The 22,623-nt window shown below is 44.5% G+C and overlaps 1 protein-coding gene across 5 annotated transcripts in view; it reads right to left on the minus strand.

Annotated features, from left to right (window-relative positions):
- Window positions 1-2,839: 2,839 nt before the first annotated feature.
- Window positions 2,840-22,623, minus strand: part of TOGARAM2 (TOG array regulator of axonemal microtubules 2) — a 447,421-nt gene continuing 427,637 nt past the window's right edge. For all 5 annotated transcript variants that reach the window (XM_069236205.1, XM_069236204.1, XM_069236208.1 and 2 more), the window contains 3 exons: window positions 13,884-14,100; window positions 11,310-11,396; window positions 2,840-3,945 (listed from right to left, as the gene is read on the minus strand). In XM_069236205.1, coding sequence (XP_069092306.1) covers window positions 3,692-3,945; window positions 11,310-11,396; window positions 13,884-14,100 — 558 coding nt within the window. In that variant the 3' untranslated portion in view covers window positions 2,840-3,691. The remainder of the gene's footprint in view (window positions 3,946-11,309; window positions 11,397-13,883; window positions 14,101-22,623) is intronic.

Raw genomic sequence — 22,623 nt, forward strand, 5'->3', positions numbered from 1 at the left:
ACTGCAAGAAAGAGGACGACAGACACAACAGAGCATCTTGACTCATAAGCGTCCCTATTCATGGACACCCTTCCGCTTCTGTTCTATGCATCTGTTGCTACAATAACTGATGACAAGTGATGGAGCCCACACGTGTACTGGGAAGACACTGTCGTGGGGAATGTCACTAGTTCTGGAGGCAATAATGATGTCTAAACAGGTGCTTTACTGTTTAAGTTGTGTGCTCCCCACTGTCAATATAAGGGATATCTTTATTGTTTTATTTATATAGAAGCACTTAATACAGCGTTCTAGGTCGGAACCCATCCACACCTTTCAGAGCTTCCATGCACTACTGATAATAATGCAGAGGTATATTTACGGTGAGAATAAGATAAGAGTCTGTGTGAGCCCACTTTAAAAGATGCCAGAGGGAAAAGACAGGATGATGTACTAAGATGTCCATCTAATCTTACTATGGATGGGTAACAATCTCCCATTGACAACTCAGAATGACGTTTACACATTTGGTAACTTTGTTCCATACAAGTGCAAAGTGTGTGACAGGCAAGCACAATTCACTCCAAGAGAATCCCGAAGCCATCTTTCATCTTGGTTGCTTTCTTGAATACTTTAAAGCTCTTCCACCTTAGGGTCCAAGAAAACATATGGTGCTAGATGTACTACGGGATGTGCCGGTCGGAAAGCACGAAATTGGAAAAATCATAGGACTTACAATCGCAAAATCTCTTTTTTATATGTACCAACCCCATTTTGGAATTTGGAAAAGTAGGGGATTATTCACCCACACTGAATCGCAATTTGGAAGAGGTGATTTTTTCAAATTTCTGTTGTTCTCATACTTCCATTTTCCCAGCTCACTTTGCTAAATCTCTGGCTCTTTCTTCATTATTTCCGTCTTGTAAGCACAATCTACTATTTCTACTAAACATGATCCCCTGCCACCCATCAAGTTCTGGTTTTCAAGCTTTCAGCCCTTACTTTCCTGCTGTTTTCTTCCTTTCTCATTCTTACCTGTCTCCTCATGTGTCCCCTCTCTCACTCGCCACATCTCTTCTCTTCTTATCTTGTCTCAGTCTATTTTTTCACCACACAGGTCCTTATTTCTACCTGGATTCCTTTTTCTGAGGTGGGGTGGTAACCCTACTTTCTTTTTTTATTTCACCTTCTTCCTTTCTCTCGCAGCCCTGATATATTTGCTTTTATTATGTTCTATATTTCTTTCTTTCCTTTTTTCTCTTGGTTTTGTGTTTTATTCTACCTCTCTTTCATGCTGTTGGTCTTTCCAATTTCGTTTTATTTTGCATTATCATTCTTGTGCTTTCTTTCTTTTTAATCCGTACGTTTATCATTTTTTCTGGTCTTTGATTCTTTCCATTTCCCCATTTGTTTCAATCCTCACCTCTTTCCCGCCTGCTTCTTTTTCTTTACCTCCAGTCATCTTACGGTCATACTGTTTTTCTTTTCCTTTCCTTATTATAATTTCAACATTCATACCACCTTTTATTTCTTATATTTTACTCCCTTTCATTTTACCTCCCTTCATTATTCTCTTTTTTCTGTTTCACTCCTCTTTTGACATAAACATTTCTATCTTTGACATTTCATTTTGCTCTTTCTTTGTGCGTTCTTTCTGTCTTGCTTCCATCTTCTTATTTTATTTGTTTTGTGTCTTTTAGCACCTACATTTGATATAATTACCTTTCTCTCATTTGTCCATTTCACCACCATTTCTTTCCCCACTTAAAACTGTTTCACTTTTACATTATTTCATTCTCCTGACTTTCCTTCACCTACTCTAAAATATTCTACAAAAAAGCCGTATCCCAAATTTACAGCCTTGAACTGATCTTTAAACCCTATCTTGGTTTCACCAATGTAGTGCCTAATAATGTTTTTTTTAACAGCCTCACTCATAACTTTTAAGAACTTTTTTCCTCATGGATCCAATAATTTTTTTTGCAGTGTTCCAGCCTTTTGTGGTAGTCAGAAGCCGCCTTGTGCAACAGTGTAAACACTCTTATAATGTGTGGTTAATTGATGTGTGGTTACGGACTGTCTTTAAGCTTATGTGTGGATACTCTGGACTGGTACCTGATTGTTTCAGTGGAAGACATAACCAAGAGAATTTCAGAGGCATTGGAAAAACGATCAACAAAATGTCAGTCTCATGAGGGAACATCATTCAATTAGGCAGGGGACTTAGGCCTGAATTGAAGAAATGTGGTGCTGCATAAAATGCAGCAACACTTTTCTTGTGCTCCTTAGTGCACCCTACCACCACCATGTGTGTGCTGTATTTAATATATGGTGCACCATGCCGCAGAGTAGGGGCAACAGCTTCAACATTTTTGACACTGTTGATGTACTATGCAGGGGGCACTAATCCTACAGAGTACATAGGGGCCCAGTGAAAACAATGGTATGCCCCTTTTTAACGCCTGCTCTGTGCAGGTGTTAAAAATAGCCACAAAAAATGGCGCTGTGGAATCTGTTAGATTCCACTGCAACATTTGTTGCAGTCCCCTTAATGGGGGAACACCCCCTTGCATATATTATGCCTGGCGCAGGCATAATATGGTGCAAGGGATTACAAAGTCGCGCAATGCACACCGAATTTGGCCTTCTTGGGCAACATCAGAGTCATAAAAAATGACGCTAATGTGCAGCAAGGAGGAGCTAGGCCCTCTTAAATCTGGGCCTTAGTGACCTCTGATGGCATAGAGAGCTTATTGACAAGAAGAAATTGGAAAAAGCTGGACAATGGAAGAGGCATTCGAACTGTTGTTTTGTGTTAGTGTCACAACATGCACTCAAAAAACAGATGCAACAAGTAAAATATACAAAAATATGGGATTTTAATTCTAACGCATAATACAGTATGTACATTTTGAACCAGAGGATACTTTTCTACAGTGGAAGAAAATGCGTGAAAATTAATTAAAAGTCTTTGTGTTCCATTGGTCATCGATAATGATTTGGGTGGAAAGCTTTTACTTTGCCCACTGATCTAAAAATTGTTTATTTCTGATATTTTCTGAGTTTTTCTCCCTTAGTTTTTAATGTTACTCATTGGGGTTAGATAACAGTATATTTAGATCCACCAAGAGGTAGTTTTATTCTAGTTTTTGCACTTGCTCCACACTTCCAAACCTTTTCGTTCACATAGGTCTAGTGGGGATCATCTCCTGAAGTGCTCCTTTCCCTTGAATGGTGAGTGATAGCCCACATCACGTGCTTCTGCAAGTGGTGGGAGGAGGGACCCTATGACGAAACACACCACCTTAAGGTGAGTGAAAGGGTTCTCATACTTAACGAACAAATTGAATCATGGTCACAGTGACATAGAGACTACATAGATCCCCATGATAAAACTGGCCAGGACCTTCCCAGATCACGAGCTTTCATGTTTTTTGTTGTTGGGGGAGATACGACATCCTTTGCATGGAGGTGGTTGTGGACTGGCACCCACTCATCCTCACTGGCACATAGAGGTGCTTCAAAGTTTTAACAGTACCAGTGCTAAATGTTGCCATACACTAAAATTGTATATCCTACGCATTTTCTGTGTGCTCCATGTTCCGGGTTGCAAGTGTGCTTGCTGGACTCTTTTGATGCACCATTGCCCGTTCTTGTCTTTTTCGATATGGCTGTCATCAGAGTGTTCACTGGAAAAGACGTGGCTGCTCAACTACAGTTTTCTTCCCGACAGTTCCTGAAGTGCTTTTACCACATGCTGTGGTTGACTTGAGGCGTATTCCTCTAGGCTAACTCCCATCTGTTGCATGAGGGCTTCTGTGAGCTTAGAGACAACAGCCTTGACATTGCCAGGTTTTCCGGGTAGGACCCCGCTGCCCGTCATGTTGCTTAGGAAGTACCAGAGAACGGGGAGGACGTGCCTCTCCACAGCCTGGGGTTTCCGTGGGTAGACAGCAGATACAAGAACTGAAAGGAAGGAGACACAAAGAGGTCAGTGTGAAGCCTTATCAAAGACATCCTCATTGCATCACAGTTCTTTGCCTACTAGTCAAACTTACGGTGGCTAACCAATACACTGCATATGAATTTACTGCTAGACATATAGCCTAAATAAATATGAATGAATAATTAAGTCAACCAGACATTTTTTCTAGATAAATGTGGATATGTTGTATTTAGAGAAAACATTGTTTTATGCAATGGAACCCCAAATTTAATTCATTCTCTGCAGCAGGTACAAGTTTGGGGGCTAGGGCACACAGCCACATGTTTCGACCAGAGTGTCAGGCATAGAACAGTCTCTCCATGACTACAGTATGTAGAGTTTTGCCATTTATCAAATGGTTCTTCAGAGCAACTGATCGGTAGCTGATGCAGTCTTCGAATATGTAAAAGCCTGGTGGTAGACACCTGGGTAGACCAGAAGCATGAGAGACGGAGATGCAGCGTAAGTGATGGTCTGAGACCTACATCACACACATGCATAATTCTAAAAAAGTGTGCAGTTGTGGGAAACTCTGATAATGTGTGACTATATATAGCACTCCAGTAAAAGTAAGTCACTTCCAAACCCGTTTGACTTTTGTTGACTTTCATTCGTTTCAACGGAAGCCCAGCGCATGAGAAAGCCACCCAGAAGAGCGGTCCACCCTTCTGGACAGGACATGTACCTTAAACAGCATCTCCTTGTAGCAGATGGAATGGAGAGATGGAAGTGTGATCAGAAAGTGCTGCTTGCCAAAGATGTCTGGAACAGACTGCATCTTTTGATGGGGGAAACATTTTTTTTAAAATACCATAATATGGTTCTAGCTGCGTTCAGAAGCACTGAAAAAAGATGTCCCAGAATTCACCAAAAGGAAAATGAATAAACCTGGGACAATTTTCTTCATATCAAGTTGCAATCATTCAGGACTCGGGCAGATTAAAATGCACGGACAGAATGGAATGTAAAAAGGCACTAAACATTGACTAATTATTTTAAGCAAAGTTAAGTAAATCATATGCCTAAATATCTCACTCAATAGATGAAAAAACCTCAACATCAGAATGGTTTTAGGTCCATCTAAAGACAGCTTTAACAGTCATGCCAGTGTAATGTTCTTTAAAAAACAAAAACAGAATACAAGAATCCATACATATATCTACGCATACTGGGGGTTTTGGCCTGTTCTCTTCATCCACTGGTTTGTTCATGTGCCATTTCATGTTTTGCATTCACTCCATGCCATGCTGCATGGGGTGGTGGGTCAGCCCAATTTGTCTCTTGGGTGTCTTGCAACGTGAGTGACTGCATTGTTTGCATGATCATATGAACACAGTTTGCAGAGGAGAGCCCTTAAATGCCACTATCTGGCTTCAAAGGCTGCTGAAGCAACATACTGCAGGAAAGGAGGGAAAGTTGCTGCTATACAGGACACATCTCCCTTCAAAGTGAAGGCTCATTATATGATATTTTCATGTCGGTGCTATCGTGAGTAGCAGCGCCTGGATACCCTCACAGGTGTCATGTAGTGTGCTCTGCAAATCTACTGATTGATTAATACTCTGACATGCTCAGCCCCTCATAGCATGGAATGGGATAGGTGGGACCCGGAGGAGTCGAGATTGGATTGGTTTTTGGGAGGCACAACAGCACCGTTCTGTGGAGGCATTCATGGAGGTCTCTGGACACTGTAATCAAGGGTGGGCGGGGGGTTAGGGATCAGGCTTGAGCAATTACAAGTGAGGCACACAGGGTTAAGCCATAGAAATGAGATTAGCCCATTGCTATGACTTTTACTAAACTTCAGGCAGCCATTATGACAACTTGTAAAATCTAGGTATGGGGTGTACATAATCAATATCTGATGTCACTTGTTTGCCAACACTACGAATGTGAAGTATACACCCTACCTTTTCCTAAAAAAAAGTAGCAAAATAGAGGGTTTGCAATTGTCACACTTTTAAACTTAGGGGCATATTTAAGACACCTTAGCGCCTCCTTGTGCCACATTAGCGTAATTTGTTTATACTAATGGGGTCATTATGAACCCCTACGGTTCAGCCTGCCATGCCGGCGGTGGGTGAAAAGACCGCCACCAGCATGGCGGGTTGAACTGCCATATAATGAACACATGGAGGGCCGCCATAGGCAGTCCTCCTCCACTGCCAGGCTGCCTCCGACAGGCAGCCTGACGGTGGAGGGAATCATTATCCGACAGGGCAGCGCTGCTGCCCCTCGGATAATGATCCCTACTGCCACCAGCCTTTCCCTGGCAGGTTCCCCCGCCAGGGAAAGGCTGGCGGAAGGGGTGCTCTGTGGCCCCCTGCACTGCCCATGCAGCATGGGCAGTGCAGGGGATACCTGTGCAGTGCCCCATCGTACAGGCCACTGCCCGATTTACGGGCAGTGATCTGAGTGACGGGTGCAGCTGCACTCACTGCACAGAGGCATTGACGGGGGCTCCATGTGGAGCCGCCGGCAATGTCCCGGCTCTGCATTCTGCTGGGCCGGTGGGCGGAAGCAATGTTTACGCCCGCCAGCCCAGCAGAATGTTCTTTATGCGGCCGGCAGGGTCCCAGTGGGGCTGGCGTCAGTTAAATGACTGCCAGCCTGAACACAGCGGTAAACACCGGCGTGTTCAATATGAGGGCCAATGTGGCCCAACGAGGCCAAAATCGCTGTGTTAGATTTACGAAGTGGCGCAATGCATGCATTGTAACCCCTTGCGCCACATCATGCCTCCGACATTTTTTCGGCCCCCGTAATGGGGGAACGCCTGTTCCCCCATTACGGGGGCCGAAAAAATGTCGCACAGAAATCTAAATGAGGCTCCCATTATTTGTAATGGGCCACCAGGGTGCTTTGCAGGATTAGCGTCAATATTTTTGACACTAATCCTGCAAAGTACCAAACTAGCTTCAAAACTTTTAAAGCTAGTTCCCTAACTACCGCCATGGTGCACCATATGTTAAATACGGTGCACACATGGTGGCGTTAGGGGGCGTTAAGGAGAGCAAGAAAAGTGGCGCAGCACGATGTGCAGCATAATTTTTCTAAAATCAGCCCCTTAGTTTTTCAGCAAGCTCTTGCACAAACACATAGTTTTACATTTATTATCAAAGTTTCAAACAAGGCAATTTGAACACTTAGGGCCTGATTTAGATTTTGGCAGATGGTTTACTACGTTGCAAAGGTGACGGATATTCTGCCTGCCAAAATATAAATCCCATAATTTCATATGGCATTTATATTTCGTCTGACAGGGTATCAGTCATTGTTGTAACTCACCTGCCGAAATCTAAATAAGGCCCAAAATTATTTAATGTTTAGAGAACAATATATATAGCTTGGATCTTAGCAGCAAGCTCAAACTATTACACAGGTCAAATACCAGATGTCCAGACTCCTCCCTAAATTATTATTTTTTAAATTACAAAAGGAAAAGGACAGCAAACCAACAGATTTCCTACAAGGAGTTTTTCCTATTATTGAACCTGGCAAGAATGTGCAGCTCCCTGACAATAAGCCTGTGAGCAGTACGAGTGTGCTATCTATATAAGTGGGGTCACTCGTCCACTCCCTCGAATAATGACCATAACAAGAATAATAACGCTGTGGTACATTGCACAGCACTAGAGTAGTTGCAAATCATAGAAAATAAATGATAAAACAGTGATTCTCTGTTCAAAGCGGGATGAATGCGCCTACGTATGATTGCAATCCTCCATATGTCAATGTTGCATTACTGGGGCTTGTACCTGTCTGGTCCACCCCAACAATCCACAGTGGAAACCTGGTAAGTAGTATCTTTGTGCTTGGTAAGAGTGTGGTTTTTTTTAAGCAAGAAGCCTATGGACAGTAATCCCTTGTTATAATGTAAATTACCAAGGGCCCTATTTAGAATTCTGCAGACGGGTTACTCCATCACAAAGGTGGCAGATGGGGCATCTGCCGTTTCACAATTACATTATAATATATGACACTTGTAATATGGCAGATGGAATATCTGCTATGTTTTGAAGACTCTAAATAAGGCCCAGGTCTTCAGCATTATCTCCCATGTTTTTAAGACTCTAGGTGAGGCCCAGGTCTTCAGCATTTCCACATATATCAAGGGGGGGGTGAAGGTTTTGAGACTCTAAAGTCTCCTTGTAGGAAACCCCATCCTCTGGTTTTCTGGTGGCAGTGAGTCACAAGGCAGGCAGACTGGCATGACTTTCCTACTGTTAACCAATGAGAACCTTAATACCAAGCTTGCAAACTAGTGAAGATTTGTTTTTCTTTTTGGAGAAATATAGTCTCCCGACACTAATAAAATATAGGTCTCTCTTTAAATGTTACACCAGCTACAGAAATCATATCTCTGGTTCATATTTGCAGGGAGGAATTGTAAGTTTGGTGGGGCATCTTGGCGCTGCTAGTGCATTTGAATAGTTTACATCTGTGGCAGACCTTCCATTTCAAATTCAAAGTATCCTAGCAGGCCTGCTTCCCTTTTATATACAGCCACCGGATGCAGGAAGAATAGATGGATGAGGGACAGGCTCTTAGATGCACATAAGACTATGTTTCTGTGAGCACATGACAGGTTAAGGGCCTGATTCACAAAGGTAAACTTATACGTCTGTGTAAGTATACGATTGTTTGCTATTCACAAAGAGATTTACGGGTAGTATGTTTAGGAGTGCGAAGTCTCTGCACATAAAAACATAGGTCTTTTTATGTGCTGAATTTCCGCACTCATAAAGAAACTACTCTACTCTAGTCTAATAGATACCCTAGTTATGTCATGCCAGGGGGGATGTCAGAACAGCTCAAACAGATGCATTCTCTACATTAGTAAGTCTGGTATCTTTGAACAGTTCTCACTGCTGGAATACCATGTTAGGTGACCTCAAGGCATTGGAGAGGTTCTAGCAAACTTTTAGCAACAGATCAGGGAAAGCTAAAAAATTGTTTCAAGTACAGTACTGCTTCTTGCACTAGACAAGAGTCATCCATTTTTTCTTGGCTGCTTGATAATCTGTGCTCAAAGGCTACTTCATGCATACAGGAAGAGAAACTGAAAAGATGAGTACCAGTTACACAGGTGCAGGTCTTATATACCGGCCTAATCCAGTTGTGCCAGAATATCGAGGACAGGAATACTGAACTGCACAAATATTGCCGCCTTAATATTGAGAACCAACATATCCTGAAGTTAGGTATATTTAAGTAAATATAGATTTACTATTCATAGCTCCACAACCATGTACAGTCAAGGTACACATGTGCAATTCTTCCCTCTGTATATTTAACTTCAAAATATTTTGTTTCTTGATATTCTGCCCACAATATTTTTGTTGGATTATATTCCAGTAGAATGCCCTTAGTCCTGATCCTTACCATTAGACATCACACATTTCATTTAAATATACAATTTACATTAAAGAATATATCTTCTTCTGCAATAGGGTTGCAGAAGAGAGGAATTCCTTCCCTCCCGATATATAATCATAAAGAAAGGGGTTTACTTCGGGGAGCACAAAGATACACGCAGATTGCTCTCATATTACAAATGTACAAAACAGTTTCATGATACACAAATCATTAAAAACTCTACTTTATATTATTTGATTTCATCAGTTCCAAATGGCCTCAAAACTGCATCACTTCTATTTCCATTATCACCAAATTCAGTGTGCTCTATTCCAGTCCTTGCACGTGATTATCGGCCACAGGATCACAATTATTGTCACAGCCAACCAGTCATTCTGTTCGTTTGTAGGCCATTAAGTCACCATTCAAGTCACAACCGACACATGTTTAACAGAGTCATCCACTTCTTCAGGGCCTTTCAATGGAAAGTGTTCCTATGCCCAAAGACCAAGTTCATGAAATTCTAAAAATAAGTGGTCACATTATCTTCGAACTTCCACAATATGAAGTATGAAACAACATAGGTTTGCAGAAATCTTCAAACTTCCATAATACGTAGATCACCATCGCATAACTGTGGGAGCATATATGTAGAATATATACTTATACCGGTTGGATTTCAGGTTTCTTTGGATGGAGAGGCGCGGGGCAATGAAAGGTTAATTAAGTCCAATTTAGTATGATGTTTCTCCCTAAGATATATTTACAGAATAAAAGGAATTTCTTATAAATGTACCTCACTACAAAGAGGGATTTCTGGGGCATGAAGCCACTGCAACATTATTTGTGCTTTAGGCAGCCTGCAATCTAAAAGTTGTAAGCAATCGCGAGTCAGGAGTGTCTAGTATGGAATAATCATGTAGATTTATGACATACTACTCACTTACATATCCAAAACCATTAGGACATAGCCACAAGGCACTCATGACCGTATATGGGCCAGGATTTAAGGAACTGCTGGGAGAGTGACTTGATATTTTTTGTATACACTATTAAAATGTTTATCAGTCTCCCCAACTCAGTGTGCACCAGCTTGTCACGCAGTCAGATCCGTCAACAGACACAGTGCCACAATGTATCACACGACAACAGGTCTTTACACACTCTCACCGGGTGAAGAGCTGATACTGCACTGAGAAGCAGGTGAGATGGAAACCTCTACTCAGAGTGGGTGTCCTGCTTTTCTGGGAACACTCTGCACTTTGAAATCCACTGCCAGGGGTGTAGCTTCAGGGGGTGTACACCCCCCTAATGGATGTATTTTCTGATAAATAGTTGGGTACAGGTGCGTTCAGTCGGGTATTGTGAGATGTCAGTCGGATTTCACCAGGGATTTTTACACACACAAAGACAAAGGCACAAACACACTCTCACTCCAACCAATCCGCATTCCCCCCCTTTCAACTGCCCCCTTAGGCCCCTCTCATGCATCCTGCTTGTTATATAATATATTACATTTTATATGCCAGCCTGATTGCCGGAAAATATGAAGCTCACACCCCTCCAATCTTACTGACCAAGCTACACCCTTGTCCACTGCAGCTATTTCTAAGCACCCCCAGAGCACGAACCAAAGGTGGATTTGGAAGCCATCTGTGCTTTTGGTAAGCCTAGAATTTGTCATCCACTCTCCAGGCCCAGCCCCTCCAATATTAATCCATGGCTGTTCATGCTGTAATTGCCCGAAAAACCCACCCCATTCCACACCTCATCTACTTTGAGGCTCCACCTCCTCTCTCACACTGTGAAAAATGTTTTATTTTTAAGTTGGCAGGTCTGCAAAGTCCATAGATCTACGTAATCCTGCCTCGGATACACTTCATGTGTAACATTTTAGAGTATATATGTAAATATTCCTGCAAATTGGTTTCCAAAAATACAAGTCATATTTGAAAAGGAAGAGGTAAAAGACATTCAGCTGAATCACCTGACAGACGCTCCGTGATGTCATTCATAGCACGACCACTGAGGAGAGGCACTCTGCTGGCAAATGGCTGCAGTAACCACAGGTTATCTGGAATAAAAACCATACGAATCATCCGGTAAGTGTGATGAGCCATACTTGAAAAACGACATCTCAGATTAACTAGCCAAACAGTGAATTAAAATCAATGAACTGTGATTTTCCTGTGACCACCAATGTACCAACATGTCTTGATTTGAAGCATCCTGCACTCAGTAGCCAGATCAGTCTGTCCAGACCCATTTCATAGCTTTTCTGATGGCTGCTATGGCATTACATGCTCAACTTCACACCTGCCATTCAAGGGAATTCAATATAAACAGCAAAGTAGTGTGAAGTTTCTTTGCACAAAAACTCCTGTGCATCAGAAGAGTACAGATTAGGGGCGGTCGTTCCAGGCTCTAGGAGCAAGGTAGAACAAAAAGCATTCTCAGGGTCTTGCTTTGCATATACAGGGAATGTGTGCAAGAAAGAGGCTACCAGAACAGATGTTTCTGGTAGTTTCTTTGTGTGTGTGTCAGGGGTTTGAAGAATGCACATTTATGGGATTCAGTGAAGGTCTCAGAGGTGTGAGGTGATGAAAGTGTAAGGTGGGATCCTGAGTGTGAGTCTGGCAGCCATGTTTTGAATGGCCTGAAGTCTTCTGGTCAGTCGGACGGTGGCGCCAACAAATAGTGTGTTGCTGTAGTCCAATCTGCTGGTGATGAGGGCTTAGGTGGTGGGTCTGCAGGCGCTGAGCGTGAGACACTGGAAACATTTTATGAGGATCTTAAGGCTATAGAAACAGGAGGAAGCAACTGCGTTGACTTTGTAGCTCATCGCAAGCTGGCTGGCTACCACTATTTCAAGGTTTTTGTATTGGTTGGCCGGAGCAGTGTGTGGGCCCGAGATCTGCTGGCCACCTGGTGGAGTTCCATAATGATGTGCCCTTGCCAAAGGGTACCACTTGAGTTTTCAGTGAGTTGAGTTTTGTACAGTTGGTCTCCATCCAGCTGATGACTGGAAATGCAGGTGGAGCCTGTCTGGGTGCTGGATGTTTAATCGGGTTGGGAAAGGACAAGCTGGATGTCATCACCACAGGCAATTATGTTGATTCAAATGGTCTGAGTCATGTTGGTGACAGATGTTGTTTAGGAGTTGAACAGCGTGAGGCTAAGGGAAAATGGCTGCGATACTCTGTAGATGTGGATGGCAGCTGCAGAGGTGTACGGGGTCAGGATGACTGATTGGGAGCGCCCAGTGAAGAAACAGCAGACCCCATAAGACAGGACCTTGTATGCCAGCTTCGTGATGACTCTGAATGACGGTGGGGTGGGGAATAGTATTGAAATCGTTGGATCAGTTAGTTGAGTATGATGAGGCTTGCAGTGTCTTCCCTGTCCACAATCAGTCGGATGTCACCTGTAGAAGCAATTAAGTTAGTCTTAGTGCTGTGGTTTGGCCTCAATTTGTATTGTGTGGGGTCAAAGAGGTGGTTGTTGTTTAGGTGCTCAGCTGGTCACTTGTTAATGATTTTTAGCATACCTTTAGCAGGGTAGGGCAGTAAGGAAATCTGTCAGTAGTTGGTCAGCGTTCTCGGGCCTGCTGACAGTTTCTTCAGGAGGGGTAATTTCTTTGAACAGCTTTGTGTTTAGTTCTTTGCAGAAGGATTGCAAAGTAGGAAAAGCTCAAAGATAGTACAAGGAAATTCAAAGAAGAAATCACTCAATATTTGTAGGCCCCTTGAAGGTTCACCCAGTGCCTCTTAGAGCGGCATACAAGTTCACCACTGCCAAATCAGGCCTCATGCGCAGCATAATTACTAGTGTTCACTCGGTCTGAGGGAACTGAAGAGACTTGCAGTTCGTACTCACTGAGACAGAAGCACTTTCCGCTCAGGGGCTTTCTTTGCCCATCTCAGTCTCCACTCTGTTTTAGCAGCTCATACCTCAGGTGAGAAAGGCAAGCGAGGGATGGGAGCAGTAATCAGGAGCCCCAAAGAGATCTGGCTATCTCCATTACATAGTTTTTGGGATGTTTTCTGACATGCGTGAAACCATGTTCTCAGCTTAGCTCAGGATTTGATGCATTCTACAACTGAAAGCCCTAGATTTGCAAGAGATTGTCTTTCCTCAACAAAACTCACTGTATGAGAATTAGAAAGTAAAAAGAGGCAGACATTTTTTTGTGGCCACATAATTTTTGTGACTTCTGAAGTTCGTACTAATTTATTTCATGCTAGACATTTGCTATTAGTAGGCCTAAAGCAAATTGTGCAAAAGGATTGAGGTACAATCAAGATTCATTTCTGCAAAGCTCATTTGAGCAAAACACTTTGAGTGACATAACATATTTCCCATGTGCACAATAGGGTTCTCACCCTTCCAATGTTTCCTCCCAACTCAACCTAAGATCACTGACTATCTGTTGGATGAAGGAATCTCTGGTACTCATGATTACATTTCATATTGGGTCCTCCATTTTGTGTTACACCATTTGAAACTCTCATCTTCGTAGCTCTGTAAATACACCTGCTATGGTTTTACCAGTTTGACTTACCTATGTGAGCGATCAACGTGTCTAGAACTTTCACTGCAGCACTGTAAATGCCAGCATGCTTAGAGTTGAGGTTGTCTGTGACAACGATCACCATAGAGACTAAGACCTGGTGCAAACTGTCTTTCAGGATGGGTATCATGACCGCTGTGGACTCCAGGGCATATTGGTTCACCTTCTTATTGGAATCTTGAAGCCTTGGGTTAAAGCAATCAAATATCTAAAAATTAACAGAGATAAAATGTATTAGGTAATGTGACTGGAACTATGTAATCGCTGCCACCTAAATTCAACTTTTGATGTATGCTTCTATCAGCACTGTTAAATAACACAGAATACTGTTAACTTTGTTTGCAAATCACCAAGGGTTTTTATTTTGAAAACTGGCTCTCAAAAACCATTGAAGGAAAAGAGTAAGAAAATTAACTAATAAACACTTGTTTTTACAGTACTTGCAAATACAGCTCTCCTTCAATACCAGGAGTCAGCAGTGCTCAATTACTTGGTCCTTGATATACTGAACTGTTGATGGATAAAATGCTTTGTCAGCCAGACCAGAATCTGAACCTATGACCTGTAAGTCATATTCAATTCACAGCAGCACGAGATTATCTCTCTGAGCTTTGTTGTGAGTTACTGGTGACATTTCACTAGTAATAACTATTGGTGTGGGTCAACAGACCGATTCGTCTGAGGGTGAGAGATGTGTTATGGTGATAAATATTTACGATGGAAGCGACCCATGTCTATTTATCTATGGTAAAAAGTAATAATAGAATCATTGGCCTCTCTGAGTAGTTAATATGTATACTTTAGTGGCTTTAGCTCTTTTTAGTTCAGTGGATCTAGTTCTTTTCTATTCAGGGGAATCCTGCACTAGGGGAAATTTTTCTTGGAAAACCATTTCAATTAAAATGCTTACTTTGACATACCTTGTATTACGATGGACATTTCAATGAAAATTAATTGGTTGAAAATGTTTTCGTTGAATAATTTTATTGATTTTTAGAATTTATTTTGAATATGTTTTCTAAAATGTTTTGTTAGGAATACTTGAAAACCTAATCTTACTTTCAACCCCAACCTTTAACAGTAGTCCATACCCATATTCTAACTATAAACTTTCCCTTATTCACATCTTGTTGCTAACTCTAAAGTTCTCTCTGTCCCTAACTTAACCCTAACCTAATGCAAATCTTGTTTTCTAATTCAAACTTTGCCCCTGTTCATTACACTGATCATGAATTAGCCCCAAAACTGACCCTAGCCCTAACCCCCTGATGCTTACCTTGGTCATAGCACGAACCTAACCATCACCAAAATCACTGACTTCAAAACTAACTTTAGCTAGAACCATTTCACATGCCCAAGTCACAACCATGACCCTTACTGTTATCCTATCCTTATAAGGCCAGCATGGTAAAACACAGTCTATCATTCAGATGTTAAATGACGTCAGGAGTGTACTGGACAGTAGTGCCCCTGCCTGTTGGCTTATGCTCCTGTATCTCTCAGCAGCTTTAGATGCAGTCAGCTGTAAGACATTCCCTGGGGAAATCTTCACGCTTAGGATATGCAGGCATTGGTACTATAAGCTGCGCTATGGATTATTTTTCAATTTTTCTCTATGTACAAACTCAGTTCATCACTATGGGTTCCTCCAGATCAGGCTCCATTCAGTCACAATACATTTTTTAGAAAATTGCCATTTTCTTGTCCTAACCATTTGATGCCTGCAGCCTGTTTCCTGGGTTACATAACTAGGTACAGTTGGCCTTTGTGTATTGCTCCCAGACAGCCACACAATACAGAGACTGGGTGTTGTCAGGATTGGTCACCGAAGCAGGATGGGGGCGGAGCTGTGCAAGTCCTTCTTGCTCTTTAAAGACCCTGCCTTAGCTCACAGAGAAACAAAAATCATACCGGCCTATTGTGTCCCAGACAGAGAGCCAAGAAATTCCAGAAGTTTCTTCCACTTCAAAGCTGCCACCATGTATAAAAATAGGACCCTCCAACCCATTTTTCAGTTGACTTCTGGACCCAAGGAAGGGCTCTCAGAGGCCTGCCCTGTTGCCTATGGCCTTCTGTGTATTTTAGAGGACAGCCCTGCTGCCCAGTTGCCTAAAGTGTTCCAGGTGCCCTCAGAGGCCTGTCCTGCTGCTTGAGATCTGTTTTCCTTGATTGAGACCAAGACTTCCATAGTGACCCCAATGGATAGTTGGCTGACCTGATCAAAGCTTCAGAGACAAAACAAGGCTCCAATGATCTACAACCCTCATCTGGACACAGCATGAGTGAATCATGACCCTCCAAGTGGCGCCCCTCCAGTCCTTGACCCTTGGAAGAGGAGCTAAAGATGCCCAGATAGCCCAAATCCAAACCTTCGGACTTAAAAGATTTTCTGCCAAAACGTGGCCTGAAAACCAAAAGGAGACCGAGACTTACCCAAGGTGCATCACCGGATGTCCTGACTTTGTGCCAGCCCCTGTTTTGTTCTTCTCCACAGCAAATCCTGTTCAGCAGCTTCTCAAAGAAAGGTATTCTATCCTCATGAAGCCCTTGTTGGCTACAGCCTGCAGCTTCAGCCCACTGGAGATTTTCTACTTCCAAAAAAGAGACTTAAGTCCGAATGACAAAATCCTCACTGTGATTTCATCCAGTGACTCCCCGACAATGACAACTCATCCTCAGACGGTGTTGGCTGCCTTGCTCCGCTGAACTTTACCTTCGCAATCATTTTCTCCAAAAATTCTTCTAAGTCTGAAGGTGAGCGGAGACCTAGACCAGTCCACTTCGTGTATCTGAACTATGCTCCATTGTGGCTGGCAACAACTTTCGACTTTGCCCCAGTCTTTGTGACTAGATGTCCGTGGTTGGAGCTTTGATCTCTTAAGTGCTTTTTTTCACTCCACACTTTAAAAATTCATAACTCCAGTTCTACTGATTGAGTTTTTGTCATTTTGGTGTCAAATCATTTATTACATTTACTCTATTTTTCTAAATTTGCGTGGGATGTTTCTTGTGTTTTATTCTCACTTTATTACTTTTTAAATGCTGCATAAAAACTGACTGCTCTTGTGACAAGCTACCAGAGGGTTAATCACAGGTTAATGTCGTAACTTTTCTGTAGTTCACCCCGACAAGGATTGTAACTGTTGCTTGAAAGGGGCTCAAGCCCCTCAACCAACAACCCAATTTCTCACAGAAACCCTCACCCACTCTTTTGTGGCATGCTTCTTCATAGGTAACCTTGGGCCAGATGCATCAAAGGGTTTCACCCATTCTGTATCAATGGGAAAATGTGTTTGTAAATATATCCCGATACCCTGTTCTGGCTAGGTAGCATTGCCAGGATAGACTTAACATCCTGTTGGAGGGAGCTCTTAATAAAGCAACACTTAACAGGTATAAAAATCAAGCTATCAAAATGACATAATGGGTAAACTAAATAATTTTATTAGTGCAGGGCTCGAAAAATCATAAAAATGTTACTAAACCTGCGGGTCGAGAAACTTAAATAATCTACTCAACCTAACTGTAATGTACTTGACCCATAAATGGGTCTCAAATTGTGTGATCCTAGTTTATAAAGTCACCTTTTTCTTAATTCTCACATATAATTGCACCTTCAAATATGTAAACTCAGCACTTCTGCAGTACAAAAAAACGTCTTTAGTTTAATTCAGTAGACTAAACTTTGCTGTATGCATCACAAGAATTTAGCCCACATACCCATGAGGTCTAGCCCACATAACCTGGGACTTCTTTTAGTTTACTAACAACATTGCCATCACGGCAGGAGTGTTTCTCAGTTTGTTTAAACACTCAATTTTAATAAATATATTACTAAACCATGATGTGGTAACATATTGTCATCTACCCACAGTAACTTTCCAAGAAATGTCCAAAAACCTCTCCACTAACTTGCAGCTTTACTGATAAAAATATATAGGCCCTCATTCTGACATTGGCCGTAAATCCCACTTACTGCAATGCCGACTGCCGCCAACATATCGCCGCCGCTGTGGATATTTGCCAACCATATTATGACACACACATACCAATCCGTCACTATACAGCCACACACACAAATCCGCCAGCCCAAAGGTCAGTGATAAACTGGCGGTATCCGAACCCACACTGTTACGCCAACAGAACTATGCCCACAACATTATGACCCACGAATCACCACGGCGGACATTCAACGGCGGTAAACCATTGGCAGTACATACTGCTGTGCTCAAAATACACACACACTAACAAAACAACAATACATTGGTAAATTCAAACTACACACACCTGACACACATACACACACCACACCCACACCGCACTATAAAACACACACCCATATTACCCACAACCCTTTATGACTACAAACAATTGCCAACAGACTGACATCACGATTACTGACAAGACCAGACCCACACATAACCATCACCTATACACCATCCACGCACCTTACAACACACACCCCAGCACATAACCCTACACACCCTCACACACACCACTCACATCACACTCATGGCACCACAATGACACCCCAGATTCTCTGAGGAGGAGCTAAGGGTCATGGTGGAGGAAATCATCCGGGTAGATCCAAAGCTATTTGGATCACAGGTGCAGCAGATATCCATTACTAGGAAGATGGAGCTATGGTGGAGAATCGTGGACTATGTAAACGCCGTGGGACAGCACCCCAGAAGAAGAGATGACATCAGGAAGAGGTGGAACGACCTATGGTGGAAGGTGCGTTCCATAGCAGCAAGACATCAACTCGCTGTACAGAGGACTGGCGGTGGACCCCCACCTCCTCCCCCACAACTAACAAGATGGGAGGAGCAAGTCTTGGAAATCATGCATCCTGAGGGCCTGGCAGGAGTAGCAGGAGGACTGGACTCTGGTAAGTCAATTCCCTATTGCTATCACCCCCTTACCTACATGCCATCACATACCGCCAGCCTCACCCCCATCACTCCACCACCTCCCACACACCCCACCATCACAACCCACTCATCCCAATGCCAAGCCCTGCATGCAACACCAATGCATGGACACCCCTCACAGACCTGCATGGACACCTATCACCACAGCATGCACACTAGAGACAATCAGCTAGCCCACCAAATAACAACTCACACAAAGCAAAGATGCCAGGGCAATTACAACCATAGAGGGCAACCTACCCATGTACAATATGTCACAAGCAGAAACAATAACACTGCATTTACATCCCCACAGGTAACCCACCCAATGTCACCGGCGAAGAGGTGCCAGCAACATCCAGTACCCCCACAGAAGAGGCCCACAGTGATGACAGCAGCTCTGCTTGCCTGGATCTGGATGAACACACCAGGAGCAATAGTGAGGCACCAACATCTGCAAAAAGAGATGCCAAAGGGTACAGTGAGTGGGCACAGAAGTAGGAATACACAGCCTGTCAGTGACAATGCCACACATCAAACTGTCAATTATATGTGTATTAACACTGTCTTACCTGTGTCTCATTGGAAGTATTGACGAATAATTGCACTTCTGTTGTCCTCATACTCATCCTCTGCCTCCTCATCTTCACTGTCCACAGGATCCACTGCTGCCACACGGCCATCTCCAGCCTGTGCAGAAAAGGCACATGGCGGCGCAAGGCAAACTTATGGAACATACAGCATGCCACAATGATCTGGCAGACCTTCTTGGGTGAGTAGCACAGGGATCCACCTGTTAGATGGAGGCACTGAAACCTGGCCTTCAGGAGGCCAAAGGTCCTTTCTAAAATCCTTCTTGTTCGCCCATGTGCCTCATTGTAACGTTCCTCTGCCCTTGTCCTGGCATTCCTCACAGGGGTCAGTATCCATGAGAGGTTGGGGTAACCAGATTCACTTGAAAATATCAAGGGATAACTGTTAGCCACACACTCACCCTTAGGGCCCGCACCATACCCATACACCAACATCCACTGGGTGGGAACCAGGGCTCACCTATTAGCCACACCCTGTGCCTCTGGAGTTGGGCAATCACATTTGGGATGCTGCTATTCCTCAGGATAAAGGCATCATGCACAGACCCAGGATACTTAGCATTGACATGGGAGATGTACTGGTCTGCCAGGCACACCATTTGGGCATTCATGGAGTGAAAACTAATTCGATTTCTGAACACCTGTTCATTTTGCCGGAGGGGTGGGGGGGGGGGCAGGAGGAAGGGGGGGTGGACAAATGCAATATGTGTTCCATCTATTCTATTGCCCCAATGATGTTGGGGATATGCCCCATGCATAGAAGTCAGCTTTCACTGTGGCCAAATCATCCTCCACCTGGGGGAAAACGATGTAGCTGCACATGTGTTTACTCAGGGCAGACAACACTCTGTTCAGCATTATTGAGAACATTGGCTGTGACATTCCTGCTGCCAACCCCACTGTCACTTGGAAAGACCCAGTTGCCAGGAAATGGAGCACTGACAGCACTTGCACAAGAGTGGGGATCCCGATGGGGTGACGGATAGCAGATATTAGGTCAGGCTCCAATTAGGCACACAGCTCTGTTATTGTGGCCCTGTCAAGTCTATAGGTGAGGATAATGTGCCAGTCCTCCATTGGTGCCAAGTCCACCAGGGGTCTGTACACGGGGGTATGTCTCCATCTCCTATTCATCTGCAGCAGTTGAAATCTGTGGGGTAAAAGAGTGAGCAGCTGGTCATTATCTGTACATTCCAACCACTACAGTTCAATGCATAATGTGATTGAAACATTAGTTTGGTAGGATATGTCCAAATAGTGAATTTGTGTACTGTAACGCAGTTAGGATCCATGGCCTGCACCCCCGTGAAATGGCGTCTGCCTGTCCTGTATGCAGGGACAGGTGGAAATGAGGTCATTCCGCTGACGTGTGCCGTTGCGGGAGGCGGCCGAGAACTGCTGTGCAACTCCTCATTGGTTATCATTGGGCCTTATGGGGTACAGTGGCCAATAATGATGTACGCCAGTGGTGACGGCACACACCGCCGTGGACGTGACCGCCATTTTCTATCTGTTCACTCACTTACAACCTGACCTTCAACAGGAGAGGACCTACACTGCAAGTGCTGTTGTGACCTGTGTCTGGAACTGACCATGGCTCTTGTTACTGGGGAAAGGGCCCCTGCCTTCACCTCGGCAGAGTTGGAGCGACTGGTGGATGGGGTTCTACCCCAGTACCGACTGCTGTATGGGCCTCCAGACCAACAGGTGAGTACACTGTGAGCACGATGCATGGGGCATGAATGCATGGAGTGCTTTGTGTGAAGGCCTCATGTAGGGGAGGGGGGGGGTTGGTGGACGGGCCCTGGGCAGCGTGCAGCATGTATGCTGGGCCCTGTCTGTGCATATGGGGTGGGAAGGGCTATGGTGGACCATAAGTGTAATAGGCTGGACCGTCGGACTAATACCTTTACCTGTGTCTATTTCCCTGCAGGTCAGCGGCCATCAAAAGAAGGGTATATAGCGTGCCATCGCCAAGGATGTGCGGACTCTGGGGGTCTACGGCAGGCAGAGCACCCACTGTCGGAAATGGTGGGAGGACCTGAGAGGCTGGGCAAGGAAGACGGCGGAGGCCTAGCTGGAGATGGCCTCCTAACGAGGAAGGGGTGCCCGTTGAACCCAGACCCCCCTGATGGCCCGCATACTGCTGGTGGCCTATCCGGAGCTAGATGGGCGCTTGGGGGCATCACAGCAGCCACAAGGGGGTGAGTACAGTGCCCTAATTTACAACTTATGCCTGGTGGGGTGGTACCGGGTAGGGTGTGTGTGCCGTGTGGATGCCCCCAGGCCAGGCCTGGCATTGCAGAGTAGGTCCCATGTAGGGCAGGGTTCTGATGTGAAAGTCCTCCAACCAAGCTAGTAAGCATCCACTACTGGGCAGGGGTCTGTGGGTCTCAGGTATGCTGCAATTTGCGTTAGGTGTCCCTATTCATGGGCTGGTGACTAGCACTGTGACTGGTAATGCCTTGCCTGATGCGTAGGCCTGTTCCCTGTGTGTGAGTGTATTGTGTACGCCAACGGTGGTGTTGTTGCCGCCATTGACCAAGTGTATCCTTTGTCTCCCCCCCCCTTTTTGTTTTGTCACCCTGTCCTTCTGTGCATTAGCATCATCTGGCGGAGGAGCAGAGGCACCGGCGTTGGAGGGAACTGCAACCCACAGGACCCAGGAGGCCAAATCCACCAACAGTGAGGGCACCAGTGGGACGGCGGGCAAGGGGAGCACCACGGCGGGGACAGTTCGGACACAGATACCTCCTCCGATGGAAGCTCCCTGGTGGTGGCAGATACCCCTGTGCCAACCCCAGTTGCAGGTACAGCCGCCACCCCCGTACCAGCACCGCCCTCCCAGCAGCCCCTCAGCGAGTTTCCCATGCTCGCTCACCCAGGAGGGTGGGCATCTCCTTCGCCCCAGGCACCTCAGGCCCTGCCCCAGTTAGCCCTGCTGCCCGGAGTGAGGAGGCTATTGACCTTCTGCGATCCATCTCTGTTGGGCAGTCAACCATTGCTAATGCCATCTAGGGGCTGGCTGCCCAAATGCAACAGTCCAATGCATTTCTGGAGGACATTCACACTGGGTTGGCGGCCCAACAGAGATCAATCCAGGCTCTGGCCTCCTCTCTGATGGCAGCTATGGTCCCTGTTTCCACCCCCCCTCCACCTTCCTCTTCCTCTTCCCAATCCCATTCCCCTCAATCCCAACCTATCCCAAGCACACAGTCAGACGAG

Source organism: Pleurodeles waltl, chromosome 5 (genome assembly GCF_031143425.1).
Source record: "Pleurodeles waltl isolate 20211129_DDA chromosome 5, aPleWal1.hap1.20221129, whole genome shotgun sequence".
NCBI classification, from domain to species: Eukaryota; Metazoa; Chordata; class Amphibia; order Caudata; family Salamandridae; genus Pleurodeles; species Pleurodeles waltl.